This window comes from Vanellus vanellus (genome assembly GCF_965231255.1).
Source record: "Vanellus vanellus genome assembly, chromosome: 19".
In the NCBI taxonomy this organism is placed as follows: Eukaryota; Metazoa; Chordata; class Aves; order Charadriiformes; family Charadriidae; genus Vanellus; species Vanellus vanellus.
The window spans coordinates 6,239,902-6,264,815 of NC_138924.1; the positions used below are offsets into that span (position 1 = coordinate 6,239,902).

The window sequence follows — 24,914 nt, forward strand, 5'->3', positions numbered from 1 at the left end:
CTGGTCCCGGATCCAGACACCCTCACGGCTGCACCCACAAAGTGCTTCACTTGCACGAGCACCAGTTTGGCTAGGAAGGGGCTGGGGAAGAGCTCTTGAGGAGTTTTGGGGGCTGCAAACGTGCTGCCAATGGGCCTGTCCCGCATCCCCCAGGTCCTGCCTGCGCCTGGCCCAGCAGGCAAGGAAAACCCATCACCACTTGGCTGTTACTGCCCTCTCCAGTCCCCCTCCAGCCAAGGCAGCTCCCAGAGAGGGAACTAACCCCAAAGCACGGGAGAGGGGAGCCCAAAGCCTGGGGCTACGCTGTGGCGGGAGCCCCCCAGCTCTCCCCCCAGCCCCAGGGATGGCCAAGGCGAACCCTCCTCATCCTCAACCCATCTCCATGCTGAGGACAGCGGTGGCCCAGGATGAGCCTCCCGTGAAAGGTAGGAGCTGTGCGGTTGGGCTGGAGGCTGGGACCTGCTGAGATGTCCCCCGACACAGGGGACGTGGTCTAGGAGGGGACCACAGCGGTGGTACACAGAGTGCCCATCCCCTCCCCTCCTGCCACCTCCCAGCCATTGCCGTCACCTAAAAGGATTAGTCGTTTAGGGATTAATAGGGGATTAGACACTCAGGCACATATGGCTCAGACACGGAGGGCGAAGCATCAGCACGCAGCCGAGCGGCGTGGGCAGGGGAGGGCCAGCCTGGGGGAGCAGCTTGGAGGGGGACAGGCACCTTTCTGCCCCACCGGCTGCAGCCAAGAGGCAGAGGGCTTCACAGGCACCAGCGCAGGAGGGGGATTTCAAGCCCAGAGGAGAGCAAGCACGGACAGAAAGCTGGATGGACCCAGGGCAGGGGGAGAAGTCCCCTCTAGCGTCCCTCCCCATGACCAGCTCCTGCGCCCTGGCTCCACAGAGCACCCCGGGCTGAGCAGCCCCCAGCAGCACCGCGCTCCCTCAAAGCTCCCCTGGTTTGATTCTGAGCATCCCTTGGGAAAGCCTGGATCCTGACCAGAAGCTCCCTGCAGAAGCTCCCCAGCTCTGCCACCCTCAGTTGTGGCAAATTCATCAGATCGGGGGGAGCCATGCAGTGCTGGTGGGCAAAGATGCTCTTTTTGGAGCATCCTGAATTTCCAAAAATACTTTTTCACAGATTTTTGTTGGATGGCCATTTTGGGTATACAACATCTGGATCACACAGGAGTTCTCCTTCCCCTCTCCCACCCAGCCCTGCAGCAGGGGCTGGAAAAGCAGAGCCTTTCCTTTCAGGGGGGCTCCTTCCCTTCCTTCGGGGTCCTTGTGTCCCCAATCTTGTCACCGAGCCTGGCCGCAGGCAGCGCCGTGCCCCTCACCGCCGCTGCGAGCCCCCACATGCCCACCATGAGAAAACGCAGAGGATGGATCCCTTTGCTCTTAATCTCTCTCTATCTGCTAATTAAATATTGATGGTAGTTAAATATTCATAGAACATTTTGGCTCAGAGTTTTTATCTGTCTTCAGGCATACGTGAGGTCTTTGATGTGTTATTTTTCTGGTCATCCAAGGTCCCAGAAGCCTCCAGACTTGCCAACACTCTTTTGAGGTTCCTCCACCACCCCCCTTTTCACATGTGGCTGGTAGAGGGTTTCAGTTCTTTCATTCCTAGCTTCTTTTCCTTCTGTATCCCCTTTCCTACCTTTTTCCCCCCCCCCCCAGCATGGAGCATCTCATCTCCCCCTGAGGGATGCTGGCCGCAGGAGAGCTGCTTTCCATCCCCTGCACACCACGGGGAGGGCGATGCCGGCCAGCGGGAGCGATGGTGGTGCCATGGGATGTGGGAATGGGGCTGATCCTTCCCCTTCCAGACTCCTGGATTTCTCCCCAGGTGATTCCCGTGAGGCTGGGGGAGTCTGAGAGCTTCGTGCTGCCTCCGAAGGAGAAGGACCTGAGGCCACGGGACCGGCCGAAACCTGTTGCTCTCGGTGCATCTCCGTCGGTGGGCAGAAGCCCCGGTGGGACCCTGCCGGGGGACAGAGGGGACACAACGCCCGGGCCCCGGGAGCCCCCGGGCAGCACCCCAGGCTGGGGACCCCAGGGCGATGGAGAAGCCCCACCACGTCCCGGCCGGGCCGGGCGCTGGGACAGCACCGGCAGCCGTTCCTTGGGCAGCACTGACATCTTGTGCCAAACGGAGGAAAAACATCATCCAAAGCTTGGAGGGATGCAGAAACCCTCCCACCGCCGCTGTGCACCCTGTGCCAGGCCGGCACCCCAAACCCTGCTCTCCCCCCACCATGCCCAGCCCAGCAGAGCCAGGGACACCGTCCGGTGGGACCAAAGGGCTCCCATGGGCCAGCACCTCGCCCGGCTGGTGGTCCGGTCACAGCCGTGAGCCCCTAACAAGACCCCGGGGTCCCAAAAATGTCCCAAAAGCCGGCGGGACCCAGCCCTCACCCCAGCCCCGCACAGCCAGTGCTCACCCCCATCACCGCTGCCACATCCAACGGCATCTCAGCCATCCACTTTTAATTTTCCCTGCAGCAAGCGCGGGGGGACAGCGGTGAAGAAAGTGCTTTCCCACGGCCAACCCAGGAAATATTTGCAAAAGCATTTTAGGGATATTTGCAAAAGCGACTCACGCCAAGGGGGAGGGCGGCCGTGCTGGGGCTGCTGTACGGCCACGCAGGTCCCCACTGCCCGGCTCGGAGCGGTGCCGGGGGGAGGATGCACAAGGATAATACCCCAGGGTTCTCCCAAGGGAAAAGAATTCATCTTCCGCCGGGTGTCTTTTCCTCCCTGGGCAGGTGGTTTCAGAAAATACACGTGGAAACTAACAGTCACTAACGCCGCAAAAGCAGATTGTAGCTGCTGATAGGTGCAGCCTGGGGAAAAACACAACAGGGACCCAGGGCCGGGACACGAGGGGGTCCGGGGTGGTGCAGCACAGCACCCTACATCCCGGTGACGCTGATCCCCATTGCCCATCACCACCTCCCAGCATCCCACTGGCTCTGCCCAGCCTTGGTTCTTGTGCCTGGAGAAAATCCAGAGACCCCAGCAAATACCTAGTGTAATTTTTGACCCCAGCTCCCAGCTGCAGAGGACTTTCTGAGCATCTTACTTGTTCTTTGGGGGTTTCTTCTTTTTTTTTTTTTCCCCACCATTAAATGCTGCTTCTTGCCTTTCAGGTTGCTGGGAAATCATGAGGTACGTGCAACGTGCAGATAAGGAGGCAGATAGTGCTTTGGGTTTGTCTTGGTTTTAAACTCTGGGTTTTCAAAGGCCAAGGTTGGGGAGCGGGGGGAAGAGCTCACTCAACTCGAGCAGCCCAGCCCTGATGGTAATCTCAGGCAGAGGAGTTTGGTGTGAAATCAGCTTTTCAGCAAGGGCCAGTCCCCGTGCGGAGGCAGCCACAATGCCGGGGCCAAAGGACACGGGAAATGAGTCAGGCTGCACACGGCGCGGAACGTCGGGAAGGGGGAGAGTTCAGCCCGGGACAGCTGAGAGAGGATGAAACGCCGGGGAACGAGCTGCCTGAACAGCACAACATGGGTACCCCAAAACCCCTTCCCCCGGGTGATGACGAAAGGAATCATCCTCCTGGAGGAAAGCTTTTCGCCTTCGGGATCAGCTCTGAACCCACCACTTTGGGTTGACAGCCTTTCCCTTTGGGGCTGCTTTCCCTGTTATGGGGCCGGCGGGATGTAGGGTGACCTGTATCCCACTGTCCGGCACTGGCAGCCGGGAAAGGGGGAGCTGCTCCGGCAGAGCTGCCAGCCAGGAGCAGAGCATGGACTCCAAAATCCAGGGAGGGCTTCAAAACCCTGGAGATCTACATCAAAGCCACACGATGCCATTCGTTTCGCTGTGTTCCCAGTTTAGGTGGGCGAGGGTGAGACAGGCTGGTCCGAGCCTGGCGATGCAGCTGCAGCTTCTTCCAGCACCGCGTTCACCATTGCTCCCGCGTGATTAACGTGTCTGAAATTGGGGCTTGGCCATGACCTTCCTGGTGAAATCTCCCCTGGACAAGGGTGGTCGCATCTGTTCTGTCTTATTTCTATACATTTGCGTCTTCTGACAGCAGGAGATGGGTCCATCCCCGCAGCTTCAGGGCGGTCGGGTACCAGGCGATGCCTCAGAGGCTGCACCCCGCAGTGAGCACCTTTGGGGGTGAGATGCAGATCCCCCACGGGGTTTTCCAGCCATGGACAAATTAAAAAAAAAAAAAACAAACAAAAAAACAAACCCAACCTCCACTGCTTTTTGGAGAAGGTGATGGAATCTGGGCAGGAGCCAGCCAGGCTCTGCGGGGGCGTGGGTGGCAGGAGAAGGAGGGGGACACTATGAGCCACCTCTTCCTGGGGACAAGCGAGGGTGGACCCATCTCAATATAAACCATCTCGGCAAGCAGCTGGGGAAGTCCCGGGTGGCCAGGGCTTGGCACGGACATTAAAAAAGGAAACAGCACACGTAGGGTGTGCGTTGAGTGGTTATCTCACCCATCAGCTCCAGCAAGGTAACGGAAAAGCTGATCCGACCCAGACAGAGATTTAAAAGGGAGAAGAACAAATCAAACAAATCCTTCACAGACAACAGACCTGACCTGGCAAAGCGGCTTTTGATCACGTTCATGACTTCGGCTGCCCCAGCCGCAGCAGCCGTTCTGTCCCAGGGGCGCTGCATTTAGATCTTCCTCCCCCCCACCCCCCCCCCCCACCCCGGTTTATCGATCGGCTGAAACGAGGAGAAGCGCCGCAACATCAATAAAGCATCTGCACACACAGCTGGAATAGCAGCTCTCACCCAGGGGCGAGCAGCGTTGCCAGGGGGGCTGTGCCATCGAGCGGGTGTCCCGGCGTGCCCGGCAGCTCCCTCGGGCAGCCCCGGCAATGCCGCGCTCAGCGAGACGAGGCTGGGGCTGGTTCTGAGCACGGAGGGTGATTAAACACCGCCGCGCTCCCGGCGAAGGCGGTGGTTTCCCCAGGAACCGCTTGCGCTTTCTGTTCAGGGATGCAGAGAGGCCCCGGGGGAGCATCGCCCGCATGGGGCGGCCGTGGGGTGCGCCTGGTGTGGTGGGAGGGATGTAGGGATGGGGCAGCATATCCTGGGGTCCCCCCCACCCATATCCCCCACATTTCCCGCGGGGATTTCCCCGGCCATGGGATTTCCCGGCAAGCAAGGGTGATAAAAGCCAGGGCGGGGAGAGCCCCAGGACCCCACGCCGCGGCCCTGGGAGAGGGGACAGGCAGAGATGGAGGCTGGTGGCCCGTCTCCAGAGGTTCTGCTCCTCACCAGGGTCTAAAGCCAAGCCTGGAGCCAGAGCTGTGAGTGCCGACGAGGAGTCGGCATGAAACGGTGGAACAAAGGGAGGGAACGGGTGTTTTTCAGCCCAGACCACATGTGGGACCAGGGGACTCATCACAGAAGTGGGTCTGCCCACGTCTCGTGCCCTCCTCTGCATCAACCATGGGAAGGCTGATGAACTGGAAGGGGGTGACGACCAGCTTCTCCTAAATTCATCGGATTGCACCTCTCCTATGAGGGCAGGCTGAGAGAGTTGGGGGGGGTCAGCCTGGAGAAGAGAAAGCTCCGGGGAGACCTTAGAGCCCCTTCCAGTGCCTAAAGGGGCTCCAGGAGAGCTGGGGAGGGACTTTTCACAAGGGCATGGAGTGATAGGATGAGGGGGAATGGCTTCGAACTGGAAGAGGGGAGATTTAGATCAGATATCAGGAAGAAATTCTTTCCTGTGCGGGCGGTGAGCCCCTGGCGCAGGTTGCCCCAAGAAGCTGTGGCTGCCCCATCCCTGGAGGTGTTCAAGGCCAGGTTGGATGGGGCTTGGAGCAACCTGGGCTGGTGGGAGGTGTCCCTGCCCAGGGCAGGGGGGTGGAACAAGATGATCTTCAAGGTCCCTTCCAACCCTAACCATTCTATGATTCTGTGATCGAGAGCCGCAGGAGCACCTGGGTTTGCCTCTGGCCCCTCTCAGCCCCCACGGACATCCCCTGCTCCAGTGCCGGATCTGTCCAAAACCCAGTAAGGCCCCATCCTGGCCGATGTGGGGAGGGGAAATGGGGATATTCCTCTTGAGACGCAGGCAAGACCCGGGGACCCAGGAGCGCTCAGGAGCTGCCAGCTCCAGGGGCCCAACCAGGGCTGAAAATCCCCAATGCTCCAAAATCCCCCATCCACAGGGTCCGCTCGTCCCACGGAGCAGACGCCAGTGCCTGGGCTCAGGACAGAGGGATGTTGCAGGTGCCGGGAACGTCATCCCTGGAATTCCCCGACCCGATGCATCCCAGCGTTTTGCACGGGGGTCTTTAAAAGCGTCCTTTCCCAGTCCAATGAACTCTCTTTTGTTTTCCTTGTGTTTGCGTTTCATTTTCTTATCGCAGGGAATATTTTCTACCCTTAGGAGGCCACTGTTACCCCAGATGGGCCAGGAGATCTTCGGTGCGTGGGAAGGGAAAGGCGAGCCAGGCAGCTGTGCCGGACCAGGACCAAAGGAGTCCGCTTTCCTCCCCTTCCCGGGGTCTCCTCCAGGAGGGATTAAATGGGAGTTTGGGTGATGATGGGAAGGTGCTCTGCTCCACCAAAAACACAACACCTGCCTTGTCCGTGCCCACCAGCCCTGGGGCATCACCCAACCCGACTTGCTGCACCTTCATATTATTCATTCCACACATGCGCTCCAAAAAAAATTGAGGCTGATTTCTGGGAAATGGCTTTGGAGAAGAGCAAATGGAGGGACACGTGTGGTCTTACCGCGGAGGTGGCCCCCATTCCCATCAGGGGAGGTCCCTGCCTGGACCAGCACCCCATGTTCTCCCCAGTTGAGTCTCCGTGGTGGGGCTGCACTGCAGCTCAGGGTGGCGGGAACACCAGCAGGGTGCCACCAGTGTCCCCAGCCCTGCGCGGCGGGACGCGGCTGCCTGCACAGCTGGGCTGGCGGGGATGCACGTCTGCATCTCCTGCTGCTTCCCACCATCCGCCAGCTGCCGGCAGCTGGGATGCGCCCCGGGATTTGCTGAGGCTGGGGGGAGCGGGGGCTTTTTGGACAGCTGCAGCCAGGCAAAATCCACTGGGGAAGCCCCAAACCGGCCTCTGCCTTTCCCAGCTCAGTGCGGCCAAGAACATGAACTGCTGCTTCGGTGCCAGCGGGAGAGAAGCAGAGCCCCATGCCCGGCCTTTTCTGGGTCCCGATGGGCCCCAAACACCCCCAAACCCATCACGGAGATGTGTACACAGTGCAACCGAACAGAAGCTGTTTCTCGATGGCTTTTTTTAGGAGAGAGGGGTTATTTGGCCATTTGTCCCCTGGGCTGGGATGCAAAGCGATAGGATGCAAAAATTTGCGGTGTAGGGGGCAGGATGTTGACCTCCGGGAGTGTGTGTGGCTGCTGAGGACCCTGCAGGGTGCTGAGCCTGGCCCTGGCCCCATCCGAGGGAGATGCCCGGACCCTCTCGCCCACCCTTGGGTTTCTGCTATGGGGCACGCAGCCTGCCCGGGGGACGGGGGTGCAGAGCCAAGATTTGGGAGCAACTGGCCCTAATGCTGGAGGCAGGAGCTCAGAAAAAATCTCAAGCCCATCACGGGGTGGGAACAGGATTTTTCCCTTCCCAGGGCTGTGCTGGGAGGGGATGAGTATTGCTCACCCTCTGTGCTTTGGGACGTGGCGGGGGACCAGGTCCTCCCCCTGCTCACGCAACCGCTGGCCCCGGGGGCAGCCAACCCCGCTGGTCCCCTATAAAAGCATCCCGGTGGCCCTGACCCCAGCACACGGCAGCTCTGCCCCAGCGCGACCGAGCAGCCCTCCCGCAGCCCCGGCATGGCGAAGGCGGCCGGAATGCTCTGCACCCTCCTCCTCCTCCTCGCCGTGCTGTGCTGCCAGAGCCTGGCTCAGAGTGAGCGCTGCTGCCCGCTCCGTCCCCGTGGGCTGGGGGACGGGGACAGCCCGCCGGGGCTGTGGGGACGGGTTTGCTTCATGCACGGCGTGCAGGGCGGCTACCCCCAAAGAGCCGCCGTGCCCATGGCGGGAGGGCTGAGATGGGAAGTGGCTGTCTCCAGGCTAAGCTGAGCTTCAACTGTTTCCCCAGGAGCCCCGGCCGTGCCGGAGAAGTGCTGCTTCAACTTCCAGACGAGAAGGATCAAGAGAGACAACATCGTCACCTGTTACCCCACCAGCCCCGAGTGCCCGCACCAGGCTGTGATGTGAGTACCCGAAACCCAGCTCTGGGGGTTAAGCACCTCTAGACCCTGCCAGACCCTGTCTCAGGTCCAATCCTGATCCTCTGTGCCTCTGAGCCCCTCAGAAACTCAGCATTGGGGTCCCCATACCACCGCCCCACTAACCCCATCTTTTCTGCGCCCCAGTTTCAGGGTGAGGAGCGGGAAGGAGATCTGCGCCCAGGCGAGCAGGGCCTGGGTGAAGAGGTACCAGCAGAGCTTCCAAGTCAGCTCCTTCTCCATCCCCAGCTAGTGGGGCGGCCGGAGGCAGCGCAGGGAGTCCCCTCCACGGGGGATGGGATACCGCGAAGGTGACCCCTTTGCGGAGGCAGCTGCGGAGGGGACACCGCATTTGGCTATAGCAGCTCGTCAGGGACACCCTCCCCGTGGCGCTGCGCTGACCCTCACCACCTCCCTGAAGTCAAAGAGCCTTTGCCATCCCCAGCATCCCACCGGGATGGGGTGTGCTGACCCTGTGGGGCGCTGGGGTCCAGCCCCGCTGCCGCCACCCACGCTCTCAGCCCCGCTTCACGCGCAGGCAGCTGCCCGTACCCCTCGCAGGCAGCGGCAGCGTGTCGGTGAGGCTGCGCTCGCCGGGCTGGCAGCAGCAGAGGGGTTAAGGGGGAGCAGCTCCGTGGTTATTTTTTGTACAGCACACTGAACAGAATTAAACGTGGTCTCACGCATCCGAACATCTGGCTGTGCAAGTGTCTTGGGAGCAGGCAGATCCCGCTGCCGCCTTTCCTGCCTGGGTGCTAAACCACATCTGTAAGCGTTGGGGTCAGTGAGGAGCTGGGAAGAGCTGAAGCCCCCACCATGTCCCAGTGAGAGAGTCCGGGGGGTGCATAGGGTCAAACCACATCTGTGTGGGCTTTGGAGAAGCCACCAGTGAGAGGGGCAAGGGGCAGGCACAGCCCAAGAGGAGGGGGCTTCCCATGCTCCTCGTCAGCCATCCTAAGGAGTAGAGACCCCCCGGCCCAAATTCCATCAGAGCCGCCCCTTGCGGATGCCTGGTCGGGCCCCACTGACAACCCCCTCTCCTGGGATGCCATGAGGAGATGTGATGGGCGCTGCCACTGTGACGGGCACCGTGATGGGCACAGCCACCCGATGGGCAACCAACGGTGGGTCTCGGGGTGGGCTGGGGCGAGCCCGGCCACTGCCAAGCCACTCGCCCCGGTGCCAAATTGCAAGAGAGGCATCGCAGCCACGCTGACAATGGTGGGGTTTGAAAAAACAACAACAAAAAAAAAAAAACACAAAAACAACTTGCCAAGGGCTTCGGCAAGGCCAAGCATCATCCTTTGTGGTTTGCTGGTGTCAACAACCAAACCTAAAATAGACCGCCAGCCCCGGTGCATCACCAGCAATGCAGAGCTGTCAGCTGCTCACCACACTTTCCAGCAGCCCTCGGGTACCACAGGGGCCAGAGGGGCCGGGAGAAGGAATTTCCACTCACTGGTTGCCCTTTATCAATATCTCCGGGCGGTTCTTTCCCCGGGGAGAGTCCAGAGCTGTCATGGAAAGCCTGGCCGGGGGGTATATCACGCCGAGGTGCCGGCAGGAGAAGCAGGTAGCTCTCGGTGGCCCTGAGACGGCAAGGGCTGCCAGCTGCTGGTGCTCACCAAGCCCCGGGTTGGACATGAAGATCTTCTCCTTGGCCCTGCTCACCCTGCTGCTGGCGGCTCTCTGGACTGGAAGCCAGAGTGTCTCCTGTGAGTACCGACGTGGAGCTTTCCCCACAGATGTCCCAGCTCCATCCCCGGCTCCTCCGCTGATGGGCTTTGGGGGGGTCAGGGAGGGGGATGAGAGCTTAAACTCCTGCTTCTGCCATGGGTTTGGGGGCGGGTGAGGGGCATCGCTGGCTGCCCGAGCACGGGGCCATCCTGTTGTTGTTCAAAAGGAGCAAAAATGGGCTTGGGGATGGCTTCAGCCCCAGCACCCCAGCTGGGGAGCTCGGTAGTAAACCCCCGTGGGCAGGGAGACGGGGGGCTCCGACGGCGGGGCAAAGCAGCACTGCCGGGGATGCGAGAGGCGACCCTTGGACAGAGGGTCGGAAGGAGCAGGAGAGTCCCTGGGGGAGCACAGGCACCCCCCGGGGCAGCACCCGCTCCCCTCGTGCCAGGCGTGGGAGAGCACCAACCCCTCTCACCCCCCCTCAGTCCGCAGTCCCTACGGCACGTGCTGCTACAAGGAGATGTTCATCCGGCAGAAAATCCCTGACTTTCTCATCAGGAGCTACCAGAAGACGCCTTCCCACTGCTCCCGCAGGGCTGTGCGGTGAGTACCCCCACCCAGCCTTCCTCCCGGGCACCCCGCTCCTCACCCTCGCCCTCCCACCTTCCCTGCCGGTGGCTCTGCCTTTGGGGATAACCCAAAACGAGCGACTCCAAAGGGTGCGTGGGTGGGGGTGCCCTGCCCTGGCTCTCTGACACACACATACACACGCACACCCCGCTTGAAGCTTTATCCCAAATAGAACCCAAATCCCCCATTTCAGCTGCCAGCTGGACAAAAAAAAAAAAAAAAAAACGGGAAGGAAACCAAAGTTTCAGAGACTGCTAAAAGTCAGCACTTTGGGGGGATGCGGGGGGCAGGATGCTGTAGGCATCCCCCGGCTGGTGGGGGAACTCCAGGGCTTGGCCAGATCCTGCGTTGTCCCCCCACCCCCCCACTAACGCAGCCCCTCTCTCCCCCGCAGTGTGGAGCTGTTGAAGGGGAAGAAGTTTTGTGTGGACCCGGAGGAGGGCTGGTTCCAGCAGTATCGGAGGCAGAAAGAGTCAATCAGAGCCTCCACGTGAAGTTGCCTTCCATATAATCTCTATTTATTTCCATCCCATAATTCTCTGTACATTCCCGTCTCATTAAGTTATGGAGCCGGCTCTGTCCCCTCTCCTGCCATCGCCCCCTCCGCACTACTGTACGTCCCTCGATGGGTTTATAATAAAACATCTCGTGCTGACCTGCAGCTGGAGTGAGACAATGTAAATCCGGCGGGAGAAAACAGGGCTCACGCTGGGGCTCGGCATCGCCGCGGGGACCTGGGAATGGTCCAGGGAGGGCAGGGCAACCCAAAAAGCCGAGGTTGGTGGCCCCAGTTTCCCCTCAAGATGAAGCAGCCGCTGTTGGGGTATGGGATTTAAGGATGCCCTGGGCAGCTGTGCTCCCGGTGGGATGCAGATTGAGGTGGGGATAAAGGCAGGCGCAGGCTGGCGATGGGAGGAAGGTTGGGTTTGGGGGGGTTGGGGATTTTGGGGGGTTGGTTTGTTTTTCTCCCAGATGGATCGAGGGGTTATCTGGGGGCGGCTGCAGGAGAGGTGCCTGAAGGCTTAGCGCTGTCCTTCAGCTCCAGCCAGACCCCAGAGACGGGGACACATGGGGGTGACCCTATTTGTGCTGGGGGGGGGGGGCTCCAGGTCCCCGGGAATCACCTCAACTCATGGAGGAAATCCTCCCGCAGTCCCTCGTACCCGTCCACCCACTGCAGGGGCAACGGGGATGGCAAACGACGGCAACCGGCCCATACCAGGCCTGTCACTCACCTCAATCATTTCCTTAAACACAAGAAGAAACGGGAATCATGGATGCTTTGGGGGCAGGTTCCCAGCCAACGCTGAGAGGATGGAGCAGCCTTCGTGTGCCCGGTTCACACCAGGGTTCTGGTCATGGAGTTCGGACCCAACTCTGCACCCGCTGTGGCCGGCGCGGCCCGGTGAGAAGCAGTATTTGTGGCAAAACAGATCTGAGTGGGCACCAGCAGAATCCTCTCCTCCCTCCAGCTCCTGCTCTTAATGCCCTGTCTCCTGACATGGACGTATCTGCTTTTTGGGGGCTAAGACAGTTAAAATGGGATTAAATTATCCTGCTGGGGAAGAAGAGGGCAAACAGTAATGGCAACAACTTGACAGTCCAGAGGCTGGAGACGGCAGCCAAAACTAAAATCCACGAAGAGGTGTAAACCACCTATTGACCCTGGGGACGGGCAGGGTGGCAGGCTGGGATTGTGCCCGAGCCCACCGCTGCAGCCCTGGAGCAGGGCAACAGAGTCCAGAACATCCAGTCCTCCATGGCCCTGCAGGCTTTCCAGCATGAGAGTTCTGGTTTTGAGCCTAATAGCGGCAAAAGGGACAAATGCGAGACCCCCGGTGACTTGGAGCTCAACACGACCTCGTTCCTCCATCATCTTTCCTTTCCTACGTGTCCAACCAAGAATCAGTGCTATCAGTGCAGGTCAAAGCATGTGCAATGCACCATTACGGACCCAACTCCGTACCCCGGCTGTGGCCGGCGCGGCACGGTGAGAAGCAGAGTTTGTGGCAAAACTGGGGCTGAGCTGGGATTTGCCTCCTGGCAGTGGTTTCCTGCCAGCAACGGCGGCGGTGGCTGGGGGTGTCCGTGCCGCGGTGCCGGAGCTGGGCAGGGCTGTCCGTCCACCGAGCAGCTCCGCAGCCCGTCCCGACCCGACCCGGGGATGCTGCGGGGGCTGCTGCAGAGCAAACCGCTGCCCGGAGCTCGCTGGCGTTGCTTCGGGGCTGCCAGCCTGGGGTTTCCATCGGGGCTCTGGCCGCGCAGCTTCATGCCCCAGCCCGGCTCGTGGCCGGAGGGGTCCTTCCGGCAGCAGTGGGGTCGGTGTGGCGGGGGTTGGGGCTCCGGCCGCTGCCCGCCGGACAGCCAAAGGGAATCAGAAAGTCGCAGCCCCGTGGCCGCGCTTCCCCTTCTGCGGTTTCCTTGCCTTCTCCAGCTCAGCAAATCCGGGCGATCCTGACATGATTTCCCCGATATGATGCTCTCAATTTCTTTCCTTGAAACCCTGCGCCCGCCCAGCGGCCGGGGATAAAAGGAGGGCACGGCCGGAGGGGCCGAGCGTGGTGCGGAGGAGAGCCCTGCGCTGCACCCCCAGCTCCAGCCCCGCTCGCGCAGCCCCGGGCCCCCGCAGCACCATGAAGGTCCCCGCAGCTGCCCTGGTCGCTCTCCTCCTGCTGGCCACCTGCTCCCCGTCCCGGGCCCATCTCGGTGAGTCCGGCGTCGCTGCGTCCTCCCCGGGGCTGGCAGTGCCAGCGCTGCACGGGAGCTGCGGCGGCAGCCGGAGAGCCGCGTCCCCGTCGGCGGGAACCCCCGTGGCTGCGGGGAGGGCCGGGAGCCGGAGAGCGTCGCCAATGCCGGGACTGGGGCGTGGGGCCGGGGGTCTGCTGGGGGGCCCCCGCCGGGGGGCGGGAGGGGGCCAATCCCTGGGGAAGCCCAAGCGGCGGTGGGGCCAGAGCCTGTGCCGCCGCCCGGGGTCTCACCAGGGCTGTCCGTCTGTCTCTCTGCCCTCGCAGACGGCGTGCCCACCGCCTGCTGCTTCAGCTACCAGCAGCGCCCCGTCCCGCGGGGCCTCATCGCCTCCGCCTACACCACCAGCAGCAGCTGCACCCAGCCGGGGGTGATGTGAGTACCCGCCGCCGCCGGGGGCTCGGGGGGCGATGGTGGGGCAGCGTCCCCAGGGTGGCCGGGAGGGGGACGGGGGCGCGGGCAGGGACCCCCGGGGCGCTGCCGGCGGGACCCGGCGCGGGCACCCCGCTGCCGCGGCCGAGCGCCCGACACGGGTTTTCTCCCGGCAGCCTGGTCACCAAGAAGAAGAAGGAGCTGTGCGCGGACCCCCGGGCGCCCTGGGTGCAGGCGCACCTGAAGCACTTCCAGACCCTCAAGAACTGACCCTTCCCCGCTGCCGCCCGCCGTGTCCCCGGGGTGCTGCCCCCCGCGGGCTTGGCTGCCAGCCCCAGCCACGCCACGGAGCACCTGAACTGCAGCCTTCTTCAAGGGCAATAATTATTCTATTTAACTTATTTCCGTTAAAGTAAATATTTTTTGCTAAGAAAAGGACAAAAACCACAAAAAATAAACTTCTATCAGGGAGATTGTGTTGGTTTACTGGACGTGGGCTGGGAGGCCACCTGGGTGTCCAGGTGTCCCCGGGGGATGCTGGCCTCTTCTTCCTCGGCCAACGTGCCCGGAGCCGGGGCGCTGGGCGAGGGTCCTGTGCCAGAGGGGCCGGAGTGTGCGCCAGCGGCATCGGCAACGGTGGGTGCTGCAAGGGACGGGGAGGTGAGGAGCACAACAAGGGAAGCCTCACTCCCTCCCTCCCCGGACCACAGCTCTGCGACGCGTCCCAGCTCCGAGATGGCTGTGGTGGCCACTTGGCCTGTGGCACCTCATCCCCCCGGCTGCACCCCTCACCGCTGCCCGTGTCGCCGCAGTCACCGCACTCCCAGGACTTGGCGTCTTCTGGCACGCCGGAGCAGCGCCGGTGGGTCCCGCGGGAGCCACAGGAGCTGCAGAGCAGGAGTCTCCAGGGCCTGGGGGAGCAAAGGGACCGAGTGCCACCAAAGGTCCCCATGCTGTGGGGTGCCAGCCCTGGCGCTGTGCCGAGCCCACCTTCACACACCATCAACCGGGGCTGAGTGGGGCCTTTTTGGACCAAGAAGGCTCTAGGGAGATGGTGGGGACATGTGCCCCCCAGTACCAGGTTATCTATACTGCCTGTGCAGTTGGTCATCCATTTGTGACACATACACGTGTGTGGTTCCATGTCACAAACGGCTGTATAAATACTGCCGTGTACGCGCATCAGCGCAGGGGCGCGTTTGTCACGGGCACTGGAGGAGTGGGACGGTCTTTGACAACACCGACCTCCCCACGTCTGAGCCATCCCCTTGGCTGCAGCCCCCTGCAGTGATGAAGCCAAGGTCGCGACGCCACAGGAGCCTGCAGTCGCCCCCAGCCCAGGGTCCCGCAGAGCGGCAGGAGGAGGAGGCAGAACCCTCCTGGGCGTCTCTGCACAAAAAGAGGCGTCAGGACCCCGAGGAGGGAAGTGAGTGCAGAGCATCCCCATGGGCACCCACCAGAGGGGATTTTGGCCAGTGCCCGGTCATTCAAGCAGAGGCCCCTGTGCCACAGGAAGGCACTCCAGTGTCTCCCCTATCCCACTCCTGGCATTAGCCCCACCGGCACCCCGGCACGGTGCTGGGGGTGACGATGCTGCTGTCCCCAAGCAGTGTGCGGGCTGTGCCGGCGGGCAGATGTTGACCCTGATGTGGTTGGGCAGCTGTGCCATCAAGACGGGCTCTGCGTCCATGAGCACTGCCTGGTGAGTCCTTCGGTCTTGATGCCACCCGGTCCCCGACACCCCCTGGTCCCCAGCCCTGTACCCCCGCAGCCCCTGGCACCCCCCCATTTCCCTCTTGCAGTACCACGCCAGTGGGCTGATCCAGAGAGGGGCCGATGAAGAGGGCTTCTACGGCTTCCTCCTCCCCGACATCCAACAGGAGCTGAAGCGAGTGACAAAGAAGGTGAGGCCGAGGGGCACACGTCCCCACCACAGTCCCCATAGCTGTGTCCGGCACTGCACAGGCCAGCAACCCCCCAGGGACGTGCCGGCAGCCGCCTGCAAGCAGCTCCCCAGAGCTTCCTTGGTCCAAAAAGGCCCATTTCTGCAGAAACTGGGGATTTGGAGAGGGTTGGTGGCTTTAGTGGTGGCACGGTGTCACCAGCCAGGCAGCCCAACGAGACATGGCGGGGCTGTGCTGGTTGGGGGCGAAGTGGTCTCCCCGGGGGCAGAGGGGCGCTGACGCTGTGCACTTCCATGCCATCCCCAGAGGTGCTGCATCTGCCGGCTGCCGGGCGCCTCGGTCACCTGCCAGGGCCGGCGCTGCCGCCGAGCGTTCCACTTCCCCTGCGGGACCGAGCGGGGCTGCCTCTCCCAGTTTTTTGGGGAGTTCAAGTGAGTGCAGGCGCCCCACGGGGCCGGGGCCGGGGCCGGGGCTGGGGCAGAGGAGGGCTGGGGCTGAGCTGTCGCCCGCGTCCCGCAGGTCCTTCTGCTGGAGGCACCGGCCGGCGCAGCGGGTGCGGGGGGTGCAGCGGGAGCAGACCGCCTGCCTCATCTGCCTGGAGGCGGTGGTGGGGCGGCCCAGCTACGACACCCTGATCTGTCCCGCCTGCACCAGCGCCTGGTTCCACCGCCGCTGCATCCAGGTAGGTGGCATCGCCCCCGGCCCTTGGCATGAACACCCCTGTCATCACCCAGCTCCGGGAGGGACAAATGGGACCTCCCGTGTGCCGCTGATGCTGATGGCAGCTCTGCCCCAGGGCCAGGCGCTGTCCTCTGCCCTGCACCACTTCCACTGCCCGCTCTGCCAGGACGTGGAGACCTTCCAGGCGGAGATGTTTCGCCTGGGCATCTACATCCCGGACAGGTCGGTGCCCACCCCTCCACCTCCCTCCCCCTCCGCGATGCTGCGGCGGATGCCTTCCTGCCCCCCCGGGTGCCAGCGGGGTGTCCCAAGGCCCCAGGGCTGAGCGCTGCCCTGCTCCCGCAGGGATGCTGCCTGGGAACTGGACGGGTCCTTCACAGAGCTGTATGAGCACCACAGCTCCTGTGACACCAGCCAGTGCCTGTGCCCATTGGGACGGGAGCAGGCGGAGGAGAACGGGTGAGTGCCGCTCACCCCGGTGCCCACAGCCCCAGGGAGCAGACAATGCCTTCGTCCCCTCCTTTGGGGAGGTATGGAGGTTCCCCAGGATGCCAAGCCGGGCAACTGGCGCAGGGTGCGTGGCGGCAGCTCAGCCCTGGCTGATGGTGTGTGAAGGTGGGCTCGTCACAGCGCCAGGGCTGGCACCCCATAGTGTGGGGACCTTTGGTGGCACTCCATCCCTTTATCCCCCAGGCCCTGGAGACTCCTGCTCTGCAGCTCCTGTGGCTCCCGCGGGACCCACCGGCGCTGCTCTGGTGTGCCAGAAGACGCCGAGTCCTGGGAGTGCGGCGACTGCGGCGACACGGGCAGCGGTGAGGGGTGCAGCCGGGGGGATGAGGTGCCGCAGGCCAAGTGGCCGCCACAGCCATCTTGGAGCTGGGACGCGTCGCAGAGCTGTGGTCCGGGGAGGGAGGGAGGGAGGGAGGCTTCCCTTGTTGTGCTCCTCACCTCCCCGTCCCTTGCAGCACCCACCGTTGCCGATGCCACTGGCGCACACTCCGGCCCCTCTGGCACAGGACCCTCGCCCAGCGCCCCGGCTCCAGGCACGTTGGCCGAGGAAGAAGAGGCCAGCATCCCCCGGGGACACCTGGACACCCAGGTGGCCTCCCAGCCCACGACCAGTAAACCAACACAATCTCCCTGATAGAAGTTTATTTTTTGTGGTTTTTGTCCTTTTCTTAGCAAAAAATATTTACTTTAACGGAAATAAGTTAAATAGAATAATTATTGCCCTTGAAGAAGGCTGCAGTTCAGGTGCTCCGTGGCGTGGCTGGGGCTGGCAGCCTAGCCCGCGGGGGGCAGCACCCCGGGGACACGGCGGGCGGCAGCGGGGAAGGGTCAGTTCTTGAGGGTCTGGAAGTGCTTCAGGTGCGCCTGCACCCAGGGCGCCCGGGGGTCCGCGCACAGCTCCTTCTTCTTCTTGGTGACCAGGCTGCCGGGAGAAAACCTGTGTCGGGCGCTCGGCCGCGGCAGCGGGGTGCCCGCAACGGGTCCCGCCGGCAGCGCCCGGGGGTCCCTGCCTGCGCCCCCGTCCCCCTCCCGGCCACCCTGGGGACGCTGCCCCACCATCGCCCCCCGAGCCCCCGGCGGCGGCGGGTACTCACATCACCCCCGGCTGGGTGCAGCTGCTGCTGGTGGTGTAGGCGGAGGCGATGAGGCCCCGCGGGACGGGGCGCTGCTGGTAGCTGAAGCAGCAGGCGGTGGGCACGCCGTCTGTGAGGGCAGAGAGACAGACGGACAGCCCTGGTGAGACCCCGGGCGGCGGCACAGGCTCTGGCCCCACCGCCGCTTGGGCTTCCCCAGGGATTGGCCCCCTCCCGCCCCCCGGCGGGGGCCCCCCAGCAGACCCCCGGCCCCACGCCCCAGTCCCGGCATTGGCGACGCTCTCCGGCTCCCGGCCCTCCCGGCAGCCACGGGGGTCCCCGCCAACGGGGACGCGGCTCTCCGGCTGCCGCCGCAGCTCCCGTGCAGCGCTGGCACTGCCAGCCCCGGGGAGGACGCAGCGACGCCGGACTCACCGAGATGGGCCCGGGACGGGGAGCAGGTGGCCAGCAGGAGGAGAGCGACCAGGGCGGCTGCGGGGACCTTCATGGTGCTGCGGGGGCCCGGGGCTGCGCGAGCGGGGCTGGAGCTGGGGGTGCAGCGCAGGGCTCTCCTCCGCACCACGCTCGGCCCCTCCGGCCGTGCCCTCCTTTTATCCCCGGCCGCTGGGCGGGCGCGGGGTTTCAAGGAAAGAAATTGAGAGCATCATATTGGGGAAATCATGTCAGGATCGCCCGGATTTGCTGAGCTGGAGAAGGCAAGGAAACCGCAGAAGGGGAAGCGCGGCCACGGGGCTGCGACTTTCTGATTCCCTTTGGCTGTCCGGCGGGCAGCGGCCGGAGCCCCAACCCCCGCCACACCGACCCCACTGCTGCCGGAAGGACCCCTCCGGCCACGAGCCGGGCTGGGGCACGAAGCTGCGCGGCCAGAGCCCCGATGGAAACCCCAGGCTGGCAGCCCCGAAGCAACGCCAGCGAGCTCCGGGCAGCGGTTTGCTCTGCAGCAGCCCCCGCAGCATCCCCGGGTCGGGTCGGGACGGGCTGCGGAGCTGCTCGGTGGACGGACAGCCCTGCCCAGCTCCGGCACCGCGGCACGGACACCCCCAGCCACTGCCGCCGTTGCTGGCAGGAAACCACTGCCAGGAGGCAAATCCCAGCTCAGCCCCAGTTTTGCCACAAATTCTGCTTCTCACCGTGCCGTGCCGGCCACAGCCGGGGTACGGAGTTGGGTCCGTAACGGTGCATTGCACATGCTTTGACCTGCACTGATAGCACTGATTCTTGGTTGGACACGTAGGAAAGGAAAGATGATGGAGGAACGAGGTCGTGTTGAGCTCCAAGTCACCGGGGGTCTCGCATTTGTCCCTTTTGCCGCTATTAGGCTCAAAACCAGAACTCTCATGCTGGAAAGCCTGCAGGGCCATGGAGGACTGGATGTTCTGGACTCTGTTGCCCTGCTCCAGGGCTGCAGCGGTGGACTCGGGCACAATCCCATCCTGCCACCCTGCCCGTCCCCGGGGTCAATAGGTGGTTTGCACCTCTTCGTGGATTTTAATTTTGGCTGCCGTCTCCAGCCTCTGGACTGTCAAGTTGTTGCCATTACTGTTTGCCCTCTTCTTCCCCAGCAGGATAATTTAATCCCATTTTAACTGCCTTAGCCCCAAAAAAGCAGATACGTCCATGTCAGGAGACAGGGCATTAAGAGCAGGAGCTGGAGGGAGGAGAGGATTCTGCTGGTGCCCATTCAGATCAGCTCATTGCAGCCTTGCAGATGAAGCCTTGAGGAGATCGTAGCAGGACTGAAAAAGGGGCAGCATTTGCAGTCCCAGAGGGTAATTCTCAAACACCCCTGTCCGTGCATACCCACAAAGAAAGAGCTGACAAACTTCTTACTTTTTCCTTATTTTTTCTTTTTTCTGGCCTTGCCCTGATGCTGCCCTGTGGTGCCACAAAAGGTTTGCTGCCCAGCTCCCAGCTATCGTGCAACCCCCTCACCGCTCACCGCCTGCCTCCTGACCCTTAGTGTGACTAATTCCCACCACCCTGATTCAAGGGAAAAGTCTAACTCACTGAGACGCTGAGCAATGGCTGCGCCTGTCCTCCCATCCCCACTGCATGGCGGGGGCGACGCTCCCCATTCACGCACAGGGATAAACCTCATGGTGGTTGCAATGGCCCAGAACAACCTTCTCCTGCCAACAGGGTCCCTCTTGGAAGGACACAACCTTCCAAGCTAGCACTTGTTTGAGAGGAGGTGTAGGATGCTGTAGGTGACCCTGCTCTGGTGGGGGGGTTAGACTAGATGGTCTCCAGAGGTCCCTTCCAACCCTGACCATTCTGGGATTCTGTGATCCGGAGAAACGGTTGTGATTGATTGGTTTTTTTTAGAAAAGATGGGGCAGAGGTGAGAAGGGGTGTGAATCGTCTCACTGGAGATGCTCGGGAGGAGCTAGGCAGTGCTGGTCTGGCCTCGGGGCGGTGGTATGAACAGAAACTACCTCTCCAGCTCCCTTCTTCAACTGCCAGTGTTTCTGTTTAAGCCGCTCTCTGCCTGGGGCTACAAATGAATAAATCCTTTGTAATTAATGGTGAGCAGGGTCTTCATCTGGGGCATTTGAGAAGGGCTGGGAGGAGAGGTAGTACCTGCTGTAAATGCTCCTGCTTGCCCAATGTCACTCGATACACAAAAGCAGAAGGAAAAGGCTCAATTCCTCAGAGGAACGAAGATCTCCGGGAGTTTTTCTGTTAATGCCATTGCAGTCACGAAGAGGTTTATGCTCACCTCAGTGTCCTCTGTGTGCAGAGCAATCCCAAGTTCAGGAGCCAGCCAGCAGAAGCCTTTTGTGTTTTTATGAACCCCTCGGCCTGTAAGCTCCCATGTTTCCCACAAAGACCTGCCCCACACCTCTGCCCTCCAACCACCCCACTCCGGCACCTCTCCAGCCCTTACCAGAGCCACCTTTGCTTTTTTTAACAAGGAGAAATGTGAGGGAAGACACCAGCATGCAACAGGCATTATAATGAAGACAACCAGCAACTGGTCTCTGGGTCAACTGTAGGAAGAAGATGCTGTGGGACCCACCCACGCCACGGTGGGATACTTCTGGGGAAAGCAGCCCCGAGCCAGGGTTGAGCCGGGCTTGGGCAGGAGAACCGATGGCAGTGGGCAATGCTGGCTTGGTGGGAGCCACTTTGCCTGCCCAAATAGAGAGAAAATGGGTGGGATAGGCAAGAGAGTAGCAACGGGAAGCAATAAATGCCAGGATAGTGGTAAAGAATATCCCAAACCCAGCAAATATTAGAAACTGAGATCATCGTGATGACAAGTAGAAGCGTGATGAGCTGTGGCCATTGGCTTCAGCAGTTACCAGAGGAAATTTTGTCATCCGGTAGGAACCACAGAAAATCTCACAATTGCAAAGACTATTTCTGATGGAAATGGAGACAATATTTCCTCTTTGCTGCAGAAGTGGTTGGTCAAGCTTTCAGTTCTTCATTTAGAGGAGAGCCGGATGGGACTTCTGACTGGATGCTGATGAAATACTTTCCATTATGACTGGAATTGAGGATATTTCGACAAATTGCACAAAACTGCAGCTCAGCAAAAGTAGATAGTTTGTGTTTAAGTGTGTTTAAGGAATTAAATATAAGGAACTGATGTAAAGGGAGAGTGAAGAAATGACTTATGGTTTTATTGCTTTTGCCATGGAAGACCTCTGTAAGCAGATGACTTTCTAATCCACCAGAGAAACACATGAGAAATTCAAGGCGGGAAGAACCTGGCTTTACAACCACAAATTTGAAAAACAAAAGAACATAAAAGCCAAAACAAGAGGTTATGGTCAAGTACTCATCAGAATCAAAATTTAGTACACACAGGTGAGAAAAGGGAGAACAAATAAGAGAAAAAAAAGAGAACAAATAAGTAAGGAAGAGGTGGATAAGGGAGGTATGGTCAAGCAAAAAGGGCCCCAAAGATTCCCCTGAGGTCCTCCTGAGCCAGGCTGTGGCCATCTCGGAGTCACTGGTGATTAGCAGGACAAACTCACATGGAGTGGGAGAGGTACCAGAAAGCCAGTGATGAGCAAACATGACACTAGTCTTGCACTATCAGATGCTTTTGGCACTCCTTCGCGTGTGCCTCCTTAAGAAATGAGGGAATTAAAGTCTGGAAAACACATTACCCCAGGGGCTGCGAGCACAGCTCAAAGAGCAGAGGGACCATTAGTACGCGCCTGAGGCAGGCGGGACAGAGGGGGACAAGTCAAGGCACGGAGACACGTGAAGGGCCGCACTGCGAGAGCAGGCAGAAACTGCAGGGACAGCGTGCAGTCAGAGCAGACCCCCGGCTCTGCTGGGGTGACAGCCGCTGGCGAGGAACTGGCCTCTTCGGGCCTCGCGTTTCAAGAAATAAGTGATAGGAGAAGAGCGAGAAAAGAGACACAAGAAAGTCCCATGTCCAGACAGGGAAGCCAGCCAATGTCACAGGACTCATTTAGACTAGAAGAGAAGAGGAGGAATGATTTCGCTCATTGTAAGAGAAGGACAGCATCGCTTCTGGTCCCCAAACCCGCTAAGGACAGCTGAGACACGACTGCCTCGTACCAGCCGACTTTAGGAAAGCCTTCCCTGCTCCGCAGAGAGTTTACCCTGAGGACAAACCTCTGCTCGCTGGCAGGAGCAGGCTGTATTTCTGACCCGGAGTCAGGGCTGAGGGATGCTCTCTGCACCTCTTTCAAGAGGAGAGGCTGCCGGGCACGCAATGCCCCGTGCCTCGCAGCGCTAACGGGCTCCCAGCTGCCCCTCTGCCTTCACCAGCACAAGGCAGAAGGAAACCCCAGGCAGAGAGAAACAAAAAACTGCCAACGCCACGACCCCATGCAAGTGTAGAGAAAACCACATGGCGTTATGAAACATCCGTCTGGGAAGTGACACTCATCATTGATAAAAATTATGCAAAGGAGTCCCGTGGCCAGAGGTTACGAGGAAAACACAGATCAGCCGACAGTCTCACCCTGCGGTGAGCTGTCACTGACCACTGCATATATCGTTTTATTAGAGTAACTCAGCATTCAAAGTGGCTGCCCAGAGAGGCTGTGGAGTTTTCTTTTCTGGAGATATCCAAAACCCACCTGGACGGGATCCTGTCCAACCTGCTCGGGGTGAACCTGCTCTGGCAGGGGGGCTGGACTAGATGATCTCCAAAGGTGTCCTGGTTTGAGATAAAACAGGACCAATTTTGTTCAGTAACTTCGCTTCTTAGCTGGGCCTTTTCTAACTACTGAAATTAACAGCATATTGTGCAGAGCGGTCACTCTCTCAGAGTGATAAGCCCTGTGTTTATAGCCGATGCCCGGGCATGGGATGCGGAGAGGCTCCTGCTTACACTTACTGCTCTAACAGCCAAGGGCAACAACTTTGTTATTTGCCCCGTTGGAGGGTCAGAAGCGGAAAAGCATAGTGGGGTCCCACCTGCAGGGAGGAGCGGACAGAACAGGTGACCCAAAACTGACCAAACGGGTATTCCATCCCATCTGCCTCATGTTCAGTATAAAAGCTGAGGGATCAAAGGGTCAGCGCTCTTCCTTCAATGGCCAACGTCTGAAGAGGACTCTGTCTGTTCATCTGCCTGTGATCCCAATCCTGAATGCAGATCCAGAATCCAGTTCCCATCCGTCACTGAGTCCAGCCTGGGACTGCCCCAGTGCCAGCCAGTGCCGTGGTTGTCATCTTGGGAGCTTGATATGGTTTTGTATATATTTCATTATTTCCTTTTATTGTATTATTAATATTTCGTTAGTTTAGTTCCTTCTAAACTCATATGTCTCTTTTTCCTCCTCTGCCTCTCTCTTTGAAGAGGGGTAGAGGGCAGCATCTGTCGGTCCCATCTGGGGTCACCCACGTCCTCAGTAGCCAATTTGGCCTAAACCATGACAGAAGGCCCCTTCCAACCCCTGACCATTCTGTGATGCTGTGAATTCTTAAACCAGCCCCCACGGCTATCTTTTTAATTCAAATTCCTGAACGTCCCTTCCCCCTCAGAGGATCCTGTGTTATGCCCTGCACAGAGACCCACAACCCAGGACAGGGACTTTTCTACGGTTCTGGACCAAAGACAGACCTCTTCTCCCCCCAGCTTGGGTGACTTCTATGCAAGACTGAAAAGAAAGAGAGTGGTAAGAGCAAAAATAGTCTCTCCCCAGGCAGGAGGATGCAGCACGGATTCTCTGTGTGTGCATTACAGAAAAACAGATGGGCGTTAGTAAAGTCCAACGTAAGGAGGGTCATTTGTCACTGCAGGTGCATGTTCCCGACCGCCTCCAGCCACCCAGCACAGCTCTACCCAACCACAGGTTACCCTCAGCACTGAGAGCTTAGAGCTCGCCCCCCCCGGGGGTATATTTCACCCAGAGGTGGCTGCAGCCTCAGCTTCTCTCACCCTCTCCCGGGCGCCCCAGGCTGACTCCAGGTCTCCAGGCGCAGGCACCCCTTGCTCCCGAAGGCAAGTAGACGCATTTCTTTAAACAAAACCAGGGAAGAGCAACGCAGTGTGAGCGGAGCAAGCTTCTACATGAGCCAGAAGTATCCCATTTCCCCTCACCGTAACTACATCCCTCCGCACGTAGCAGCGTTCAGAGCCCGAGGCACAGGGAAACACCCGGGTTAGAAGCTCACTCACCAGTCCACCGGCTCCTTATTGCCACGCTGCAAACACAGCTTCGCTCTGCCCCGGCTCCCCCAAACAGCACCCACAGCCCCCCTTCTCTGCTCACCCCATCCCATGTGTACCTGCAGCCCTGTCCCCAGCCCTGTGCTCAGGTGGAGGAAAACCCTGGGGCTAGTTCTCCCCAGGGCTGGTTTGGGTTTTGCGAGGGCACGCGGGCTCTGCTCTCCCAGAGGTACTGACCTACAGCTCTTCTGTGCAATTTGGCAGAGCCAACGGCCCTCAGCTACTGCCCCTGCGGAGATCTGCGCCTGCCCGCGTGAGCACATCCTCAGGACTCAATAAAGAAGTTGTCTGACTGCAAGAAGTGATTTCAGTTTTGAGTTTGCAGACATCAACTACCGTTACCTCCTGCACCCAGACGGCAGATTGCATAAGCCCCATTTCCATGAAAACAAGCTAAAAATAAATTTAAAAAAAAAAATCTAAACTTACATAGCTGGGGTTATCTCA

The 24,914-nt window shown here is 60.4% G+C and overlaps 5 protein-coding genes across 5 annotated transcripts; 4 read left to right on the forward strand and 1 right to left on the reverse strand.

The window, feature by feature from the left end:
• Positions 1–7,752: 7,752 nt before the first annotated feature.
• On the forward strand, positions 7,753–8,867 carry LOC309679681 (C-C motif chemokine 4-like). Its single transcript, XM_082493058.1, has 3 exons — positions 7,753–7,865; positions 8,058–8,172; positions 8,335–8,867. Exons 1-3 carry the CDS (start codon positions 7,790–7,792, stop codon positions 8,438–8,440), a joined length of 297 nt encoding a protein of 98 aa, XP_082349184.1. The 5' UTR covers positions 7,753–7,789; the 3' UTR covers positions 8,441–8,867.
• Positions 8,868–9,627: 760 nt separating this feature from the next.
• Positions 9,628–10,988, forward strand: LOC309679564 (C-C motif chemokine 13-like; the record flags this gene model as incomplete). The annotated part of the gene is made up of 3 exons (XM_082492912.1): positions 9,628–9,902; positions 10,350–10,467; positions 10,889–10,988. Exons 1-3 carry the CDS (start codon positions 9,707–9,709, stop codon positions 10,986–10,988), a joined length of 414 nt encoding a protein of 137 aa, XP_082349038.1. The 5' UTR covers positions 9,628–9,706.
• Positions 10,989–13,127: 2,139 nt separating this feature from the next.
• On the forward strand, positions 13,128–13,881 carry LOC309679715 (C-C motif chemokine 3-like; the record flags this gene model as incomplete). The annotated part of the gene is made up of 3 exons (XM_082493100.1): positions 13,128–13,200; positions 13,506–13,614; positions 13,788–13,881. The coding sequence occupies 3 exons, from the start codon at positions 13,128–13,130 to the stop codon at positions 13,879–13,881; spliced, it is 276 nt and encodes a 91-aa protein (XP_082349226.1).
• Positions 13,882–14,145: 264 nt separating this feature from the next.
• On the forward strand, positions 14,146–17,340 carry LOC309679565 (PHD finger protein 7-like; the record flags this gene model as incomplete). Its single annotated transcript, XM_082492913.1, has 10 exons — positions 14,146–14,247; positions 14,890–15,037; positions 15,222–15,313; positions 15,414–15,515; positions 15,822–15,946; positions 16,035–16,197; positions 16,312–16,418; positions 16,542–16,655; positions 16,890–17,008; positions 17,162–17,340. 10 exons carry the CDS (start codon positions 14,146–14,148, stop codon positions 17,338–17,340), a joined length of 1,251 nt encoding a protein of 416 aa, XP_082349039.1.
• A 180-nt stretch (positions 17,341–17,520) lies between these two features.
• Positions 17,521–18,289, reverse strand: LOC309679755 (C-C motif chemokine 3-like). The gene is made up of 3 exons (XM_082493142.1): positions 18,215–18,289; positions 17,801–17,909; positions 17,521–17,628 (listed from the first exon to the last, which is right to left on the reverse strand). Exons 1-3 carry the CDS (start codon positions 18,285–18,287, stop codon positions 17,535–17,537), a joined length of 276 nt encoding a protein of 91 aa, XP_082349268.1. The 5' UTR covers positions 18,288–18,289; the 3' UTR covers positions 17,521–17,534.
• Between the last annotated feature and the right edge of the window lie 6,625 nt (positions 18,290–24,914).